A 20,120-nucleotide genomic window follows, 5' to 3' on the forward strand; every position below is an offset into this window, starting at 1 on the left:
GGCGAGCGCAGGCGCACTTAGTGCAGACAAAGTCACCGCTTCCCTGGAATCCGCTGCAGTGCGCAAGCGCGCAACATCTCCGTTTCCCTCCCTTCAGCCCCTTAACCCCCCCCCCCACCTCCTTTCCCCTTCAAGAAACCGGCTCCAGGGCGCGCTCACCCCTGTGAGGAAGCCGGACACGGGAGGCGCTGTCTCCGCTCCCGGAAGATCATGTACCAGCCCAGCCGGGGGGCGGCCCGGCGTCTCGGCCCCTGCCTCCGTACCTACCAGGCTCGCCCCCAGGTGAGAGTAAAGGGGAAACCCGGGAGAGGAGGGGGCGGGGTGAGACCCTCCTCAGAGCTGGTGCGTAGGGCGGAGCGCGCGCCCCGTCCGCGCAGGCGCAGTGGCGTCCTACCGCCCCTTTTCACCTGGGCTGGGCGGTGCATGGAGGGGCGAGGGGTCGCGAGGATTGGAGGGTTGTGCCGCCATCGGTGGCGTAAACGGGATGTTGGTTCTCCCGGATCTGGGTTGTGCAGGTTGGATTGAAGCTGGGACGGCGGGGCGAGGCCGCATTTCGTCCCAGCTTCTGCGGTTACCTGTGCCTGGAGGTGATTTGAAGGGCAGTGGGTGGAGAGGTTCGCAGCCCGGCCGCGGAGCTGCCCCGGGAGTTTCCAAGTCCCGACCGGACAGACCTACGGGCCGCGCTTTGCAGCTCGCGCATCTTCCACCCGGATAGCGGTCCTGGCAGAAAGGCCGGCCCGGCTGGACCGGACTCGGGCCCCCGCTCCAGGGTGGGCAAGATGGCCACGCCCCCGGCGGAGACGGTGCCTCAGGGACACCTTTGGGGACAGAGGTACCTGCACGGCCCGCCAGCCTTCCCGGTAGTGAGACCCCCCCCCCCCCCCCGCCCGGGGGGGTTCCTTGAGAGCGGAGAGACTTGGGCTAAGCCTATGAGTGGCCTCCCACTCATCGCACTTTAAGCGTAGGTAAACCAGAGGAATGAAGCCCTCTGGTTTCATTAACCTTCGTTAAAGGTCTGGAGACCTTTATCGATCTCCTGGGCTTGTTTCTGTCATTAAGGGGGGCCCGAAATGATAGTAGCTTACATCTACATACTACTTTATAGGTCGCGGAGTTTTATTTACATTTATTAGGTCATATAGTCCTCATAATAACTCAGTGTGGCTTCATCGTCCTCGTTTATAAGAGGACATTTATAAGAGATAGGCATATGTAATGAGAATGCCTAAGGTGTCACAATGTAATCGGAGCTCAGAGAAATGTCTCCTACTTCCAGTTGGATGTTTTTTTTCTGTTACACACTGCTTGGTGGAGTTCCCTTACAGGCTACGTTATTTCATCCATAGTAAGCGAAAATCTGTTACTCGTTCTTTTTTCAAAAAATATATTATGATTCTTCTTGTAAGAGAGGTGGAATTGCCCCCAAAGTGTTAGGATCTTAAACAAGTGTACTGTTTTGGGGGAAGTAGTACCTGTGTCACAGGAAACTCTTTCCTCCTGTTTTCAGTAGGGATGAATTCATCCCATTTTCCTCTAATAATTTTCTCTCCTGTCAGGAGGAGCAGGATTGGAAGCATATTAATGAACAGAGTTTAGATGCGGGGGTATCAGGCAGCTAGATTCTTACCTTTTTTCCTTTTATTCTTCCTCCTTAGGACCAGCTTTCTCCACGGGCTCTACCATTTCCTCCACTTTGGCCCCACTCCACAACAACCACTTCTCCATCTTCTATTCTCTGGTCTCCCCCACTCCCACCCCCTCCTATCTGGTTGCTTCCCCGAGCTCCCCCCCTCCCTCTCCCTCAGATCCAGGCCCTCAGCTCACCATGGGTGGTTCTCCCTCCAGGAAAGGGAGAGGAGGGACCAGGACCTGAGATGCATAGCGGCTGCTTGGATGGGCTTAGGAGCCTATTTGAGGGACCTCCCTGCCCCTATCCTGGGGCTTTGATACCTTTCCAAGCCCCTGGGACCTCTTGCCCTTGCCCTGCCACTCCATCAGGAGATCCGAGTATGGAGGAGCACCTGGCTATCATGTATGAGAGACTGAGACACGAGGTAAGTCAGCTTGAAAGTGGGCTTCACCCACAGTGAGAAGGGATGTAGGCAATACTTGGAAATAGAGGATTTTCTTGAAATCACGAGGCAGGCAAATATATGTATTATGTTATTTCCCAAGGAAGAGATGTTCTTCAGTTTTGATTTAAGGGAAGTTAGACATGGAATGAGATTTCCTTTCAGAGGGGAGTAAAGAGGCACCAAAAAGAGAAAACTGAGAAATAGGATAATTTCTTTCCTACTGGACTGATGCCTTCTTCTTCCACCTAGCTTCCCAATCTCTTCCTTCACTCCCACGACTATACTCTCTACTCATCGGATGTGGAATTCATCAATGAGATCCTGAACATACGCACCAAGTGAGAATCCAGGCACGGGTAGGGCCTTGGGAAAGAAAACCACCCAATGCTTTATACTTGACCTTTTTCACTTACCAGAGAAGGTCCTGCTACTTCTCACAACTATTTCCCATTCCCCACAGGCCAGTGAGGTTTTTCTCATTATGCCATCATAAGATAGCTTTCCCATCCCTTCTTCACAGGGGCCTAACATGGTACATTCTGTCACTGACCCTCTGCCGCTTCCTGGCCTGGAACTATTTTGCACAACTTCGGTTGGAGGTTCTACAGCTGACCCGCCACCCAGAGAATTGGACCCTGCAAGCCCGCTGGCGGCTTGTGGGGCTGCCCATCCACATGCTTTTCCTGCGTTTCTACAAGCGTGACAAGGAAGAGCTTTACCAGTAAGAGAAAAGATCCAGTCAGTTTCCTAATCCTACTTTAGGACTCTGATGGTCTGGTCTTCCAGACAATCCTTAATCTACTCTGACTTGACTGCAAGCTTTTTCTTGAGGGCAGGGATTTTGTTTTAGTCTACTTTAATATACAGAAATACAGAGTGTGAGGAAACCTCTAAACTCGGGTTTCTTCATGTACATTGTGTGGTACATAGTAGGCATTCAAATATTTATTGAACAAATGAAAATTCCTGTGTAATAAGTTGAGCCTCGCAACCCTAGGTAGAGTATTTGGTAAGTTTCTGGCAGAGAGTAGAATCTCAAGAAATTGTTAGGCTCAGCCCAAACCAGTGGTCCTCAAAGTTTGCTGCATGGTGGAATCATCTAAGGATCTTTAAAAAATATTGGTGCCAGACATCCTGATTTAAGTGGGACAGGGTACAGCCTCGGCAATCAGGACTTTTCAGAGTTCTCCAGGTGATCTAGTGTGTAGCAAAATTTAGCAACTACTGGTTTAAACAAATGCTTGAATTAAACTTTGCGATCAGTCACCTCCCTCAGTAAGCCTTTCTTTCTCCCTTCACCAGGACCTATGATGCCTATTCCACCTTCTTCCTGAATTCCAATGGCCTCATTTGTCGCCATCGCCTAGACAAAGTGAGTCCTTTAGACTGGATGGGGATGGGGTGAAGGGATAGAACATCCCACCAGCTGGCATTAACCTTTGTTCCTGCAGCTAATGCCTTCACACTCACCCCCAACACCTGTGAAGAAACTGCTAGTGGGAGCCCTGGTGGCTCTAGGACTGTCAGAGCCAGAACCCAACTTACACCTGTGTTCTAAGACCTGATCCAGGAACTGGGTGGAGGCAGCACTGAAGACTTTGCTACATACGCACAAGTGGTGGAGGTGGAGGTGGCCTAGAATCTCTGGGAGTCAGCTTCCTCCTCTCTTTTCTCTCCTTTTTTGCCATCTCATGCCATGTAAAGCTGCTGTGTAATTTAATTTGTAAATAATAAAGTCTAAGTAAATATATGAGAATTTCCACGTCACTTTCTCTGCATCTCAAAAGTTCCTACAAGCTTTATTCCAAAAATACTTTTATTAATAGATATTAAATAATACTACAGAAAGAAAAGGAGCTGGCATTGGGTTGTTTGTGTTCCCTTCTCTTTACCCTAGCTCTTCTCGTGTCTTGCCTATTTTTTTTGGCATTTTCTTAGAATGGGGATCTTCTAGCTCCTTGGCCTTATAATAGTGGGGAGCTACCTCCAGAAGCCAACTGCTTTCAATCTCTAATACCTAGAAGAGATCAAAAAAATTAGCATGGTTCCCCTTTTTCCAACCTAGATTCATAATGTACGTGTTTGACCAAAAAGTTTCTTTTTTTCCACCTTTAACTACAGGGCTAGGGGAAAGGTGCCAGGTTCTAATACTATATACCCCAAAGGCAGACACACCTCTACATGTCATTCAGGATCCCAAGCAAACTATCCCTAAAAAATCTGATCATAAAGCTATATAAACTACACTCATGACAGAGACCACATCTGCTTTGTTCACCATTCTCACCCCAGCATCTGAAAATACTGAGACAACAGGCATTCTCATTCACTAATTCATTGAATGAGTATGCAGATCTTAGTAGATGCTGACACAGCTGTTAGAAACAATGTCTTTCTATTTTATCCTACCTTAAATCAATGTGTTTTCCTTTCTCTGCTGGTCTCAGCAACTTGAATCTGGATTTTGAGCTTGCTAGGATCCCACCGCCCCACACATCTCCACCTTCCTGGGCAGGGGAAGGTCCCCTCACCTGTCTCATGAATTCCTTGGTGGTCAAGACAAGTTCATGGTAGAGCAGCCAGCGTGGCTGTTCCTCAAAGAGAGAGGAGTTGGGGTGAATGAACACTGTCTGCTGTTGTTTGACTGTGCGATAGCCACTACGAGTCAGTCGCGCCGTGTGGTAAAAGTAACCAGCTGTGATGGCCTTAGGGGCAGACAGGAAAGAAAGTCAACCAGAAAGCCAGATATCCAAGCACCCTAAGCACTCACTACCTTTTTAGTTCAGGCTTCTGGAGAACTAGAAAGGTAAAGGATGCATGAAGAACCCACTGAGAAGGAACCTTCATTGGCGTGGGGGGAGAAAGCACAGAAGAGCACACTTTCCACAGGGGAAGAGGACATATCCTCAGGCTGGAGGGATGACTGCAGGCCGCTGGAGAAGCTTGCTCCATAGATTGAGGAGTGGTGTGGGGAACAGCAGACTAAAGAAACACTGACCTTGCGTACACGAATATAGTCCCCTTGGCAGGAGCTGAGACCAACTTCCACTCGTTCCAAGAGCCCCTCCAGCTGTTCCCGCACATCCCTGGCTCGGCGCATTGATCTGAACTGTACAAAGTTTTCATAGCACCACTGGGAAGAGTAACCACTCTCAGCCCACTGTGAAGACGGTTAAAAAAAGGGGGTAGAAGTGGGGGGGTAAGTAGCAGAACCAGAGTCTCCCCTCATGTCTCCCTCATTACCATCATCCATGCCCAGTGACCTGTGTATAAACGTTTAGCAGAACCAGGTGGTCCCCACCAGGGAGGAAAAAGTTGACACGGGCATTGTCGGCATGGACGACCTTGTCCTTGGGTCTGTAGAAGATGGAATTGTTGACAGAGAGCATGGCAGCCACTGTCAGGATCTCTTCTGAACAGCTATACCTGGGGCAGGAAGGGGAAAACATGAGGATTCAAAGGAAGACACACAGGAACAGACACACGGTGAAGGGAAAAGTGATCACTGTGTGTAGCTATGTCCTCACATGGAAACTGTTGGTTAGGATAATGGCTACAAACCAGAGCAGACAGATTTTGGTTGCAGCAATGGCAATATGGGTGTCGAGGACATGAAACATAACAGAGGAGGGCTATCCTTGGAGGTGGGGACAGGAAAGCACTTGGGACTTCTGAGGGTTCTATAGGAGGAAGGTGTGTATTGTGTGCATCAGGGAAAGACAGCACTTCATGTAATCACCTCTGACCTCAACCATGGCAGGGGAATGGCATTTAAAGGTGATCCCTCCACAACTACATCTGAATGTTACAGTCTGAAACCTTAGGAATGAGTAAGTCCCCAAACCAGTCCACAAATAGCACTCTGCACAGGTGTGAAGGGACTTCCACATCCATTCATGCCCCCAAATTTTCTGTTAGTCAATCTTACCCATTTCATATCACGATCAAGGAAGGGCAAGACAGTGTCTTACTGCCCCTTGTGAGCCTCAAAAGGGGCAGTAAGAGCTTTCTAACTTACTTGTTAATAATACAGTAGAGAAAAAAAGCAAGATAACAAAGATGGCCCCAAGAGACAGAAAGACGCACAGCCGGTTTGTGTGCTGGGGGTTTGGGAAGGGTGAGGGTTGCTTACTTTTCAGAGGCCAAGATCATTTTAGATAGCATGGGATCCACCGGTAGCTCTGCCATCTTTCGACCAGACTAAGGAAGGAAAGAGAGTTGAGGCCAGTCCTCCTTCAGGTGTCTCTCCACCATTCAAGAGGTTACCCCCAATCCCTTAATCCTGCCCAGCCCATGCTGCCCTCCCACCTCACCGTGGTGAGCTCCCCAAGGTGGTTGAGGGCTCCCAGAGCATACAACTGCTCCAAGGCCAGCAGCAGGGTCTCATATGGTGGAGGGTCCAGGAAATCAAAGTGCATTAGGTCATGGATCCCTAAAGAAAGATGTGAGGGAATAGACAGTTTCTCTGCAAGGACCAGTGACTCTAACCCCACCTCCCTCCTCTCAGGAAAACTGGGGGACCCCAATAACCTAAGCTCTTGAGCAGCAACACAACATTGCCCAGGCTGGTCCTCTGGATCTCTGGCACAGTGGTTTCCTCCAGCTCATGCTGATAGGCCCAGGCGGTATACAGGCGGAAGCACTTCCCTGCAGCCACCCGACCCGCCCGACCAGCTCGTTGATTGGCTGAGGCCTGGAAAGAAAGGAGAAGCAGGACAGCTGACAATCTGATGAGGGAAAAGACAAAGAGCAATATTTATGCAAGATATCTGAAAGGATGGGAGCACCTGGGTGACTTGGTCGGTTAAGCATCCGACTTCCGATCAGGTCACAATCTCATGGTTAGTGAGTCTGAGCCCCACGTTGGGTTCTGTGCTAACAGCATGGAGCCTGCTTTGGATTCCGTATCTCCCTTTCTCTCTGCCCCTCCTTGCCACTCGCACTCAGTCTCTCTCTCTCAAAAATAAATGAACATTTAAAAAAAAGGGGGCACCTAGGTGGCTCAGTCGGTTGAGCATCCAACTTCGGCTCAGGTCATGATCTCGCAGTCCATGAGTTCTAGCCCCGCGTTGGGCCCTGTGCTGACAGCTCGGAGCCTGGAGCCTGCTTCTGATTCTGTGTCTCCCTCTCCCTCTGCCCCTCCCCCGCTCATGCTCTGTCTCTCTCACTCTCAGAAGTGAATAAATGGTAAAAAAAAAAAAAAAAAAAAAGAAATCTGAGAGGATGTAGGTTGCTTATTTCCTGTCCTCTGAGAAGCTCCCACAGGTTTCTGAGTTGAACCTTCCCCATGGAGACCCTGCTAGAGCCCAATCAGGCTGACCTTGCTGCAGGGTGTGACAGTGAGGGATTCCATGCCTGTGCGAGGGTTGTAGCTCTTCTGCTTACAGAACCCTGGATCCAGCACATAAATGATGCCCTCAATGGTGAGTGACGTCTCAGCGATGTTTGTTGCCACAACCACCTGAGTGAAAGGATGTAGAATCACCCAGGGACCCCACCCACCAAGTTACCTAGAAAAAGTAATCCTGGAAGATTCAAGTAGACAAGTAGGTGCAGACAAGGGGCAAGAGCTGAGGGGATTCATATCCAAAGGCAGGAGAGGGGTCCAAGGCCAGGCAGGGGCAAGGGAGCAGTAGGGATAAACAGGGACATGATGTGGAAAGGGAATAGGGAGAAGAGGAGTTAGAACGTTTTTCAGAAATGGGAGAGGGTGGGTCCAGGTCCCTGCCTCCATCTTGTCCAACACCACTTTCACATTCACCCTCCCCCACTACTTCCTGCAATAGCCTCCTCATGTGTCTTCCTGGCTTTACTCCAAGCCCTGTTTACCTGGCATCCAGATGGTTCTTTAAAAATGTTAACTTGTCACGTCTCTAACCCCATCCTTCAATGGCTTCCTGCCTACTTGAGAATTATATACAAGTCCCTTAAGGCCCTCAGTCCTCCAGCCCTGGCTACCATTCTGACCTTACCTCTGAGTAACGGCTCCCAGCCAGGCTCCCAGGCTGGTCCGAGCATACTCCTCACTCAGGTCCTTTGCATAAGCTCTTACCTCTGCTGGACACACTCATCTCCCAGATTATCAGCCTGGCTCCCTCCCTCACCAGGTTCAGGCCTCAGCTTCCCTTTCACCTTACTGGAGAGGGAGAGGCCTTCCCTACACCCCAAGGAAAATACTTTCCTGCCATTCCTCACTCCCACCCCCTAGAGTCAGTCTCCATCTTCCCAAGCTGCACTGTATTTCTCCACAGCATTAGCATTTGTCATAAATCAGCATTGTGTATTTACATGTCCACTGTCTCCTAACCTCTGTTAGACTATAAACTCTGGGAGGCTAGGGACTTAGTTCATCACTGTATCTTTGTTCCCTAGAACAGTAACTGGCATGTGGGAGAGCTTGTTAAATATTTGTTGAATGAAAGTTACATCTTTACTCAAAACCTTTTGAATGCCACCCAATCGTCTAAAGTCCAAATGCTTTCAACTGCTATGAAAGGCCCTCCCTAATATCAGTCCAAAGTTTTCACCTTGTGAACTTTCCACTCAGCCTTCTAGATAATGCTCTGATCTCAAACTCACCTTAGGCCTTGCTCTGATATTCCCCACCATTTTTCTTAAAGGTCCAGATCAAATCTAACCTGCTGGCACACCAAGGACCTCCCTCCTCCTCTGCACCCCTACAGTGCTACTTAACAGATCATGTATTTGGCTATGTCTCAGTTCATGCTGAATTATTCCCTCTCTCCAGCTCTGGAAGTAAGGGACTATTACTGAACCCTGTAGCTGTAACAGTGCCCAGGACATATCCTGCACAGGGCAGGCACATACTCTCTTTTCCATTACTAGTTGTGTGGGTTTCTCCAACTAACCTTTCGTGCCCCAGGGGGTGTGGGCTGGAAGATTCGAGCTTGCATGTCAGAAGGCAGGTTGGCATAAATGGGTAACACCAAGAGCTCCCGGATTTTGGAGCCCAGGCGGCGGCAGCGATCCTGGAGCATCTCACAGGCGGCCTCAATCTCCTCCTAGATTTGGGATGGGGAGAACAGTCCAGTGACATACAGCTGACATGCCAGCTCTGTCTTCCCCTGGGATACACACATCATCATCCCTCCCCTACACCTCACACCTGTCCTGTCAGGAACACCAGGATATCCCCGGGAGGCTGGGTCACATGGATCTGCAGCACAGACACCACACAAGCTTCCAGGTAGTCAGCCTCTGGAGCCTGGGGATGAGGAGGAGAAGGGTCACAGGAAGGCCATCTGTTCAGGAAACCTCTTCTTCTTCTCCCAGCTCAGTTACCACTTTATCCCAGTTCCCCTTTGGACTCTCCATTTCCCCTTCCATCTTTAGAACAACCTTCTCCAAAGGCTCAAGCTTCGGTGCCTCACACTTAAGTCCATCCTCCCTGAGGGGAGCACCTTGGTATAGAAGATGTCAACTGGAAACCTGCGTCCAGGGATTCGGAAGACAGGGGCGTCATCAAAGAAGGTGGAAAAACGGGCAGTGTCCAGTGTGGCTGAAGCCACCAAGACCTTCAGCTCAGGCCGGAAGCGAGCAACATCCTTGATCAACCCAAAGAGAATGTCTGTGTGTAGGGTCCGTTCATGAGCCTCATCTACCATCACCACGCTGGGGAAAGAACAGGGGAGCAGTGAGCAAGGAAAGCTGGGCATTGCAGGAGAGGACACTAGAGTGCCCTGGATAAGGGCACAAATGGAAGTAAAGAGCCCAAAGGTGAATGTGGGAGGAGGGAGTTCCAAGGAGAAGCCAATCACCCCAGTTAAGGAAGACCAACAAAAAGTTAAAGAAGGTCAAGACCCCAGGGTCTGCAGCCTATTCCAGCCTGGCAGACAACAATAACCAAGATCTGGAGGCTGGAAGCCAAGGCCAGGACAAGTCAGACAATCCTCTCTGGATCAGAGTCAAAGGTCTGTCAGAGTCAACAGAAGTAAGAATATCTGTTTTAAAGCAGAAAAAAAGTGAGAGCAGGGCCTCTTCAAATAAGGCTGGGCTCCCCAGGCTGGCTGGGGATGAACAGACAGATCTGAGCCACCACGATCTGAACAGCCCAGAAGTTCCCAGGCTCCCAATGGACTGCTGTGGTGTGTCCCTGTTGGTCCTGCTGCCTCTTTGTGGAGAGAGGGAGCAATTAAGTCTTTCTACCCCAAACTTAAAGGACCTTGCAGGCTTCTTGGTTTCCTCCTTAGTTACATGTGTGCCATGCTTCTTTATCCTTGCTCAAGTCTTTGGATTTCCAGGTGACAGTCAAGCCTGCAGGAGCTCACCCCCTGGCTCAACCCTTTGTGCCTAACCCTGACTATGCTGGTGTAGTCCCCAGCTGTTTCACAAAGCAGGCTGATTTGATGGGAAAACCCCACGCCCCAAACACTCTTACACTGGCTAGCCTTCTATGGGTTCTGAGCTTTTTGCAAGGGATGTGAAGGCTCAAATTATATTTGTTCTATTGCTCCACATATGATATCCTAGGACCAGAAATCTATAGCCTCCTAAAAGTTAAAAAGGCACATATTGCTCAGCTGGCCTGACCCCACCACTAGCCCATGCACAGATCCCTTCTCCTCCTAAACACATGTTCATGCAAAGCCCTGCTTGGCCAACACCAACACTGAGAACTCACTATTCACAGGCCAAAGCACTCCAAGACTTTGGCCAAAGGCCGAAGAGTGAGGGTCCAGGCATACTGACAGCCCCTCTGATCACCACTCTGGCTTCTTGGTATTGCGCTGAAATCTGTCTCACTATAACCTCTCCCATGGTTGCTCCATGTACTCTCTGTAGTCATGTGAAACAAGTCTGACCTTTTTTTCCAAGTAACACCCCTTCCCATGTTTAGAGGGAACCAGGATGTGTCCCCTGAGTTTCTTCTCTCTAAGCTGAACATTCTAAGTTTCTTCAAAGGGTCTTCACATGGCTTTTCAAGTCTCTACAGCACTACTTTACCATCCTGGTGTTTTCTACACTCTGGAAGCAACAGGGCAGGGGGCGGTAGGTGGGCAGGGAAGGGAGAGGACTTCTCTGCAGTCTCTTCTACCCCATCTCCATGGCGCCTGCAGTTCAGTCCTAGTACCATCCACACCATAAAGATCTAAGAAGTGGTGGGCTAGTCAGAAGACAAAGGCCAAACTAGCTGGGTAAGAATAAAGAGAAGAAAGGCCAGAGATTAAAGGAGATACAGGAAGGTACTGAAGGGGGAGGAAGGCAGCAGATGGAGTAGAGGAGAAGATGGTGGCTCTCTTGTGGGAGGTGGGGACCCCTTGTGTACCTGTAACTTGCAAGGTCAGGTTCAGAGAGGAACTCCCGGAGGAGCATCCCATCTGTCATGTAGCGGAGGACAGTTCGCTCCGACGTGCAGTCCTCAAAGCGGATGCTATAGCCAACCTGTTAAGGGGGCCATTAGCAATCAAAACTGGGCTGGTGCTCCCTGAAGGGAGTGCAGGGCTAGGGGATGAGGTGCCAGGGCCTGGACCTGTGGTGTGAAGCCCTGTGCAGTGTGGGCTACGTCCCAGACCCTAGAGGCTCCCCTCACCCTTCGGTCCCCACATATCTCACCTCATTCCCAAGCTTCACACCCATCTCCCGGGCCACTCGGGCAGCCACACTCATGGCTGCCACTCTCCGGGGCTGGGTGCAGGCAATCTTCATTCCCTTCTTTGTGTAACCCTGAATGACAAGAGAAGAGGTTTTCCCTTTGTTAAATATGCTCCTGGAACCCAGGACAATTCAGAGAAAGAGATGTAAATTCATGACAGGGCAGGGGGAATGGAGGGAACAGACAGAAACTGAAAACCAGACCACAAGGGCAAACGGATAGGACAGCACACCTAGGGCCCCTGAGGGCATTGTCACCCAGCCCTGAGAGTCCCAGCGTCTGGGTAATCATGTTCAGGCCCTGCTAGATTTGAGGTGGAACAGGACAGATAACTGGGGCAGACCCAGATGCAATGGAAAACAAAAGAAGGTGAAAAAGGAAAATGAGTCCTTTGACTCTTCGTTCTTTGGCCCCTGCAGAGGAGCAACAGCTGAGCTGGCTGGCATGGGAAGGTCCACAGCCCACCATCTATCCGCTTACATGTTCTTCCAACATGCATGTATGGAACTAGACACAAACATTGTGGCAGGAAGTGAGAATAGAAACATAAAGGGTTTGTCCTTATTCTTAAGAAACTCAGAATTTAGAGGAAAAGACTAAGTGACTGAAGACGAAAAGGTAAGCAGCTACTCAAAACACCATGTAAAAGAAGGTCTGACAGGACTGTGCTTGTCAAGGGCCAGTGCCCAGCAACCTGGAGGGTGTGGATGACTGTACCTCCTCAAAGAGATACTGCGGGATCTGGGTGGTCTTCCCGGAGCCTGTCTCACCCTCGATGATGAGGACCTGATGATTAGCAATAGCAGCCAGGAGCTCCTCACGGAATGGGAACACTGGGAGGCTGCGGCGGACAGCCTGGATGGACTCTTTCTGCTGAGCCTGGGTTGGAGGTGGTGGGCCTGATGGCTCCTGAGAAGGAGAAAGAAGGGCATGAGCTTCAGAGCCAGCTTCCCAACCTCCTTAGGATGTCCCAGAGTTCTCCCGCTCACCTCGTCACCCTGGAGCTGAGTGGCCCGGACAAACTCGATGGTCTCCTCTTCCTCCAGCACCAGCTGATACTTGGGCTTCTGGGAGGCAGCATCTCGGGCCCCAAATTTCAGGGACGCTGCCCCCAGCCGGGCCTCCTCCCAGCGCCGCTGCTCCTCCCCAGGGGCACCTGATTCCTCCTCCACTAGATCCATAGCTCGTGCTGGCTATGGAGAGGACATGTGAAGACAGGTGATGCCTTCTTTCCAGGCCCCTCCTCCCCAGTCACTACCCCTGCCCACCAGGAAAGGCAAGACAAAGAAGGGGCCAGCCACAGCCCTGGTCAATGCCTTCAAGACCTCCCTCCCCTCAGCTTGGGGAGCAGGGCTGAAGCTGATTCTGCTTAATCTCACCTGTCCTCGGGTCTCCTCAGGCATATGGTAACGATTGGTGGCCTCCAGCTTCTCCTGCTCCCCAGCAGCCCGGTACTCTCGGGCCAAGTCCCGCACTCGCCGCTTGTATTTGAGCTCCCGCCGCTCATGTCGGCTCAGCTCCACATCCCCAAAAAGGAACTCCTCATCAGCCAGCTCAGCCTCCAGATCCTCAAGTTTCTCTCGTTCCCTCTTAGCCAAGTACTCTCGGCGGGATTTCTTCCGCAGCTCAGGGACCTGGGTCAGGACAGGGCAACCAAATCCTTATCTTATTAGAATAGCAACCCCTTTCCTTATCTATCTGTAAAAGTGACAAATTCCCCAAAAGGCTGGCAATGTCCCTCTGCAATGTCCAACCTAATGGTATACTCCAAGCTGGGACTCTCTGAAAGCCACACACTGACCCCACACACTATCTTCTAGCAGCACGGAAGATCCAACTGGAAGGACTTCTGGACAGTCTCACCATCTTTGTCAATACAAATAGATCAGGGCAATTATTTGAATATTTTAGATTATATTCTTATTATTTTATTCAACTTAGTGGAAAGGAGGAAAACAAAAGGGCTAATACCAGCATTTAGAAGCACAGGTCTCAAACGAAAACCACTGGCTGTGCCAAAAACAGTAGGTAATCTTCAGCCTGTTAGATGCTCCCTGGTCTTAAATCAAATGACTATGGTTTGGGAAAAGGGGAAAAATACACTATATACAAAAAAATGGAAGTATAACATCAGAAAGTGTTCTGTAAGGCAAGATGTAATCAGAAAGGCCTAGCTCTCTGAAACTAACCTCTCCCCGCCTCCTACAAGGTGTCATTTGGCTTCTACAGGTTCCTTTGATATGAGCTTTTTAGGACATATTATGGATACCAATAAAAGACTGGCCACATCCATAAGACCTTTCTCAGCTCTCATCCTGAGCCCTCCCACTGTGGCAACATTGTCTTCTCCGGATCACAACAACCTCCTCTACTGTGGTGGCAAAACCTCATTAAGCCCTTTCGTTGGGGACTCCAATTCGATTTGATTGCTTGGCTTTTCTTGTTCGTTCTGTGAAGACTTAAAAGTTTATGCTCATGATCTAATGTGAGTACACAATCAAATACCCTTCCAACCTGATGGGTAAAGCAAAAGATATCCTTTTAAAATATGGACAAAAAACCAGGGCAATTTGAGGGGCACCTGGCTGGCTTAGTCAGAAGAGCATGGAACTCTTGATCTCAGGATCCTGAGTTCAAACCCCACACTGGGTGTAGAGATTACTAAAACAAACAAACAAACAAACATACAAACAAACAAACAAAAACAACCCAGGGCAATATAAACATCATAAAGAATCATGATAGGGCACCTGGGTGGCTCAGTCAGTTAAGCATCTGACTCTTGATTTCAGCTCAGGTCATAATCTCACCGTCGTGGAATGGAACCCTACATTGGGCTCTGCATTGACAAAGTGAAGCCTGCTTGGGATTCTCTCTCTCTCCTCTCTTTCTGCCCTTCCCCAACTCATGCACATGCACTGTCTCTCAAAATAAAAAAAAAAGAATAATGATATGAAACTGTAAAATACTGCAAAATAGAAATTCGTGAGTCCAATGTGACACACATACACACAAAGAATGGGAAAAAGCTTTTGCCCCCAGTGAGGTGGCTATTACACCAAACTCCTTACTCTGAAAATTAGTAATTAAACATTTTCCCTGCCTTTTAAAAAGGAATGATAGCTCATTCCTACTTGTTAAGGAAAAGCTCTTCTTTACATAACAAGGTTAGCCAAAAAATGTAGGAGGGATGTCAAACTCCAAAAATCACCTTTCTGCAATCCCCAGTGAAACAGCAGATTCAGGAAAGGATCTGCATCTAATGGCTACTAAAACCATTAGATGAAAGGCTGTTGGCAGAAAGGATATCTGCACTAACAGGTAGACATCGGATAGGATGTCCCCCCTGATGTGGTATAATGTGAAGTGCACATCGCCACCCAAGAGGTGTTCCTGTCACAACTTTTTAATCTGAGTTGAGGCAAGATTTAGATACAATTTCCACTTTAAAGGAAGCATGGGGCATAGAAGAACTCAATACCACAAGATAAGCGTCAGATAAATCCAGAATGTAGGACATAGTACAAGATGAGAGAGAGAGAGAGAGAGAGAGAGAGAGAGAATGAAACAAAAAAATATATAATAGTCTGAAACACCAAATGTAATGTAGGAAATTTAACTGGGTTCCTGCTTGGAAAAGCAGTTACTAAACACATTTTGGGGTAACTGGGGAAGTTTTACTATGGACAGGTTCCTAGTTGACACATGAGAAGTACTGTTCATCTTCTGGGGTGTGACAATGGCACTGTGGCTTTAGAGGACAATATCTTTATTTTTAGAAGGTACATGTTAATAGGATAAAATGCCATGTCTAAACTCTTTTAAATGGTTCAAAAAGAAAAAAAAAGCCTACACTCACACAGACATTGCAAATACTACACTATTAACCATTTCTAGGGGCGCCTGGGTGGCTCAGTTGGTTAAGCATCCTACTTCAGTTCAGATCATGATCTCACGGTTTGTGAGTTCGAACCCTGCATGGGGTTCTCTGCTCTGAGAACAGAGCCCCCTTCAGATCCTCTGTCCCCTCTCTCTCTCTGACTCTCTCCCACTCATACATGTGCTCGCTCTCTAAAATAAACATTAAAAAAAAAAAACTTAAGAAAAAAATTAACCATTTCTGAATCCAGTCTATATGAATGTTAATTATACTAATGCTTTCAACATTCTTATTTGTTTGGAAGTTTTCATGATTCAAAAAGAAACGGAAAATTAAATTCTGGCAAATAAAAACATTACACCTGTACAGACAAATGTCTTAGTACTCTCTGACCACAATTGTTTGGGTGGGTCATGAGACGGCTTGGTCAGGAGAGACCTGAGTTCTAATAGGTCATTCTTAGGACATCAAGAGTCTCAAAATTCTTTTGAGAAACCAAAGTATAACCTTACTTGGGAAGACCAAACCTTTGGAAAACCACCTACCCTAACTAAACTTATACCATAACAAGTTCAGTTCATGAATTACAAGGGTTGTGTCCCCATTCAGTAAGAAGACCAACTCAGGAAACTAGAGGAAGATCACAAGGCCATGTCCGGGATAGAGAGACTAGATGGTAGGAAGGTATTTGGAACTAGGTGTGTCCAAGCTGAATGGTCAGCATATCCCTAGGCAGATCCCTGGGCAGTGGGATAGCTGCCCTGCCCCTGCCCTCCAGCCACCCCCCTTGATGTTCCAGCTGCCTTTTGATTACATCTCATTAAGTCTCAGGAAAAGGGAAAGCTCACACTTCCTTTACGAACACAGCGTGATTTAATTCTAAGGAGTCAGGAGGGTTTGTGTGTAGCTTCCTTCCCTCTACAACTTATGTTTGTCCTTGGTAGGCTCCTGTCAACAGGGACCTGACACCCCATCAGCATCCCCGCTGTATTTCGTGTCCTTTTTCCCCTACCCCAAACCACTTCATTAGAAAGTCTTTCCTTTTGCTTTCTGATGTTGGCTTCTTGGGCACTGGGACTCACCATGGCTTTCCGGTCTTCCTCAGCCATCTTGAGGCGCTTCTGAGCCTCTTCATAAGCCTAGGAAAAGAAACCAAGAGTAAAGCGCTGTGAGGACAAAATCTCCCAAAGCCACAGTCACTCCCTCTTTAGAATCACAAGGTTTTGATATACCATAGCATGAAGAAATGTCCCTTCTCAGTAGGAATCTCTAGGGCTACAGGTTCAGCAGAGGGTCGCCTTAGCCAAAGCACCCAGAGGGGTCCTCTTACCATACAGATGAATACCACCAGAGGCCATCGCTGGTCTTCCCAAAGATTACTATCTCTGCAATCACACCCAACCAGGAATATTCCTGGGGATTTACAAAACATGCTGCTCCTATGTACCTTCTTGTCTGACCGCTCCAGGACATTTCGAGTCCGATCCTTGTCCCGCTGTCGAACCCTCTCAGCAAAGGCATCACGTTCCTCCAGGTCCTGAAGGCGCTCTCGCTCAGTCCTCTCCCACTCATCCTCCGACTCTGGCTTCTCAGTCAGCTGTTTACTTCCTCTGCAGCCGAGCCCGAAGGATCACATAAGGCCTCCTAGAAGGTTTATCATCCCATCATCCCCTGCCCCATCCTGCTTCTGTCTTACCCTGTCTTTCTCTTCTCCTTCTCAGAAACCTCTTGCTCCTCTTCTTCCTCTTCATCCTGACGTTTCTTCCTGAGGTGTTTCCGTTTTTTACGCTTCTTCTGGACATTGCTCCCAGCTCTACCTACGGTCTCCTCACTGCTCTCCTCACTGTCTTCCAGCAACTTATAAGATAGGTTCTTCTCTAGCAGGGCTCGGGCCTCTCGCTCTGCCACTCGAGCTGGCTTTTCTACCACTGCCTTCCGTGGCACCTTTCAGTAGGAGGGAATATAATGGGATGTGAGCAACTCCTGATCTCTGCCCACCAAGTTTGCCCCATTCCAAATTTAAGGAATGACCTGATCTTAAACCAGCCTTCATTGTCCCGCTTCCCAATGGCTTCACACCATGTTCATCCAGTAATTAACATTTATTGAAACCTGTCCAATGCACCAGGTACTTGCTAGGTACGAACACAGGAATAAACAAAAGACAAAAATCCCTGCCTTCATGGAGTTTATTTTGCATTCTCAAAACCAATTCTCAGTTGCTCAGCCTCTGTTGTTCCTCATGATTAAGTCATTCTGATACCACTGCACCCAGTGCTCCAGCCCAGCTGGTGTCGCTATGATGACCCACGCTGCCCCGTTCCTGGCCCTGAATTCTCTGAAGCAGCCATACTGGCGGCCGACATGCTACGAGGATTGATTTGCAAAGGCTTGTCATATGTCTGGCACTGTATCAGATTCCAGAGATGCTAAACAGATTAACATAAATTATCTACCCTCATATTACTTACATTCTAAACTTATCTCTCACCAGGCACCATATCTCTCACCAGACAACTAAAGCAGGCTATTTGCCATTCTAGGAACATGCCAAACACTTTCACTCTTCCCTATACCTGTTTTGTAAGGTGCTGTCAGGTGAGAGAAATACAAAGCAAGAAATACACAGTTCTGTCCTCTAGAAGCTCACCTTTACAGCTTTACTACTTTCCCCTTCTCTGACAAATTTCAAGGAATTTTTGGGCCCACATGCCTTGATCAGTACTGCTACCTTTTTCTGCCCTTCCACAGAACTTCTCTCTCTCTCTCTTTTTTTTTAAATTTTTAATGTTTATTTATTTCTGAGAGAGAAAGAGAGAGACAGAGAGTGAGCGGGGGAGGGGCAGAGACAGAGGGAGACAGAATCCGAAGCAGGATTCAGGCTCTGAGTTGTCAGCACAGAGCTGGTGGCAGGGCTCCATCCAACTCACGAGCGGGAGATCCTGACCCGAGCTGAAGTCGGACGCTTTACCCACTGAGCCACCCAAGTGCCCCAGCACCCCTCTTCTCTGGCCTCGCTATTCAAAGTGTAGTCTGTGGACTATCGGATTTACCCGGAAACTAGTTAGAAATGCAAAAATTAAGATCCCATCCCATAACTAATCGGAATCTGCACCTTAACAAGGGTCCTGAATGAGTCTCTGCATATTAAAGTTCAAGAAACACTGCTCTGTAGCACTTAACCCTCCTTGAACTTCTCCCCACAGCTGGACGTCCAGCACTTAGCACAGTACCCAGGCAACAACGGACAAGGCTAGGTGCTTGTAAACTGAGCTTATTTAATTCCCCGAAGAACAGTTAGCCCAGTCTCACCAGGACAAATAAACTGGGGCCCCTCCCCTGCCCACCCCTTCCCACACCTTGTTCCAGAGTCTCAGGGCGAAGTCCCGGGCCGGCCCGCTGAGGTCCAGAGTATCGGTGTCTCGGAGGCGCTGCACGAACTCCTCGGCCGAGGCACAGCGCTGCGCGGTACCGATCAGAAATTGGGCTACATGCCGTTCGCTCAACCCCAACACCGAGTGCAGCTCGTCCTGCACCCAGCGCTCCAGCCCAGCTGGCGTCGCCATGGTGACCCACGCTGCCCCGTTCCTGGCCCTGAATTCTCTCGAGCAGCCACGCTGGCGGCCGTCCCGTCGGAGGCCCGGAGACCTGGAGTCCTAGGCTGGAGTCTCAGCTCCGCAAAGGACCTGCCTTAGGACCTTGAGGTTTGGTTTCTGACAGCCCTAAACCTTCCTCCCGGACCACCGAGGCCGGAAGCGTTCGATCATTTCCGGTCTAAGCACTATGGTGGCCGAGCGAGTTCAAACCTCGCGGTACCGCCCCTGAGGCTCGGGATAAAATGTTCTATTTCCGCCTCTACTAAGTTCCTCAGTCGTCCCCTGATGGTCGGTCTGTGGATGCCTCTCTCACTTATTCATTCAACAAATGCCGTGTGCTAAGCACAATTTTAGTTGCTGGGGATATGGCAAAGAACTAATCAGAAAAAATCCCTTACCGAAGGGAGGGTCGAAGACAAGATACATAATAAAACATGTAAGTCCTATGGTTAAAAATATGTCAAAAAATAATGCAAGGTTTGTGTGTTGTGGGGGGAGATTCTCTTTCAAATGGAAGGTCAGGTCCATGCTGATGAAAGATTAGCCCATGCTGTTTAGGAGTTACCTTTGTTAGCACTGTACCTGCAGCAGGAATGAATACAGGTTAGGAATAAGCAAGGACCTCCAAGCTGGAAGAAACAGGATTTGGGAAAAAAACAAAGGTTCCCTCTTTTCTTTGTGCTGTCTTAAAGTTATTTTTAAAAGTCTCCAAACTAAGGAATGTGTAAACTGTGTTCTACATTTTCGCTAACCGCTTGAATTCTCTGGTGGCACTTAATCAAAAAATAAGCAGAACTTGTTATCTTGCTCTCTGCTTATCTGACGTCGGTTTGACCCTGTTTCATACTTTTATGACTAACTGGACTGATCAGACACTACTGCTGGGAAATGAAATAATCCAACAGCCACAGGTAGCTCCTTAGCATTGACTTCTTAGATGCATTGTTTTCTGTTTC

The 20,120-nt window shown here is 48.8% G+C and overlaps 2 protein-coding genes across 2 annotated transcripts; one reads left to right on the top strand and one right to left on the bottom strand.

The window, feature by feature from the left end:
• Positions 1 to 22: 22 nt before the first annotated feature.
• Positions 23 to 3,825, top strand: CB2H6orf136 (chromosome B2 C6orf136 homolog). The gene is made up of 6 exons (XM_030315002.1): positions 23 to 282; positions 1,656 to 2,054; positions 2,325 to 2,413; positions 2,596 to 2,796; positions 3,378 to 3,447; positions 3,527 to 3,825. The coding sequence occupies exons 1-6, from the start codon at positions 211 to 213 to the stop codon at positions 3,638 to 3,640; spliced, it is 945 nt and encodes a 314-aa protein (XP_030170862.1). The 5' UTR covers positions 23 to 210; the 3' UTR covers positions 3,641 to 3,825.
• Positions 3,826 to 3,873: 48 nt separating this feature from the next.
• DHX16 (DEAH-box helicase 16) lies at positions 3,874 to 19,757 on the bottom strand. Its single transcript, XM_030314992.2, has 20 exons — positions 18,928 to 19,757; positions 17,265 to 17,512; positions 17,016 to 17,178; positions 16,651 to 16,707; positions 13,068 to 13,322; positions 12,678 to 12,881; positions 12,406 to 12,597; positions 11,649 to 11,759; positions 11,362 to 11,477; positions 9,497 to 9,707; positions 9,202 to 9,300; positions 8,945 to 9,097; positions 7,396 to 7,536; positions 6,606 to 6,768; positions 6,389 to 6,507; positions 6,208 to 6,275; positions 5,339 to 5,501; positions 5,074 to 5,235; positions 4,607 to 4,780; positions 3,874 to 4,092 (listed from the first exon to the last, which is right to left on the bottom strand). Exons 1-20 carry the CDS (start codon positions 19,132 to 19,134, stop codon positions 3,964 to 3,966), a joined length of 3,135 nt encoding a protein of 1,044 aa, XP_030170852.1. The 5' UTR covers positions 19,135 to 19,757; the 3' UTR covers positions 3,874 to 3,963.
• Positions 19,758 to 20,120: the final 363 nt, after the last annotated feature.

The sequence above is a fragment of the Lynx canadensis genome, chromosome B2 (assembly GCF_007474595.2).
Source record: "Lynx canadensis isolate LIC74 chromosome B2, mLynCan4.pri.v2, whole genome shotgun sequence".
NCBI classification, from domain to species: domain Eukaryota; kingdom Metazoa; phylum Chordata; class Mammalia; order Carnivora; family Felidae; genus Lynx; species Lynx canadensis.

What these genes read in the sequence shown, in the direction of transcription:
- DHX16 (XM_030314992.2), bottom strand. Translation starts at nt 19,134, where the DNA reads ATGGCGACGCCAGCTGGGCTGGAGCGCTGGGTGCAGGACGAGCTGCAC. An exon ending in CGCAGTATCTCTTTGAGGAG is followed by an intron (nt 11,760 to 12,405) that starts GTACAGTCATCC and finishes CTTGTCATTCAG; the next exon opens with GGTTACACAAAGAAGGGAAT. An exon ending in TTGACATCTTCTATACCAAG is followed by an intron (nt 9,301 to 9,496) that starts GTGCTCCCCTCA and finishes CCTCATCCCCAG; the next exon opens with GCTCCAGAGGCTGACTACCT.
- CB2H6orf136 (XM_030315002.1), top strand. Translation starts at nt 211, where the DNA reads ATGTACCAGCCCAGCCGGGGGGCGGCCCGGCGTCTCGGCCCCTGCCTC. An exon ending in CCTACCAGGCTCGCCCCCAG is followed by an intron (nt 283 to 1,655) that starts GTGAGAGTAAAG and finishes CTTCCTCCTTAG; the next exon opens with GACCAGCTTTCTCCACGGGC. An exon ending in GTCGCCATCGCCTAGACAAA is followed by an intron (nt 3,448 to 3,526) that starts GTGAGTCCTTTA and finishes TTGTTCCTGCAG; the next exon opens with CTAATGCCTTCACACTCACC.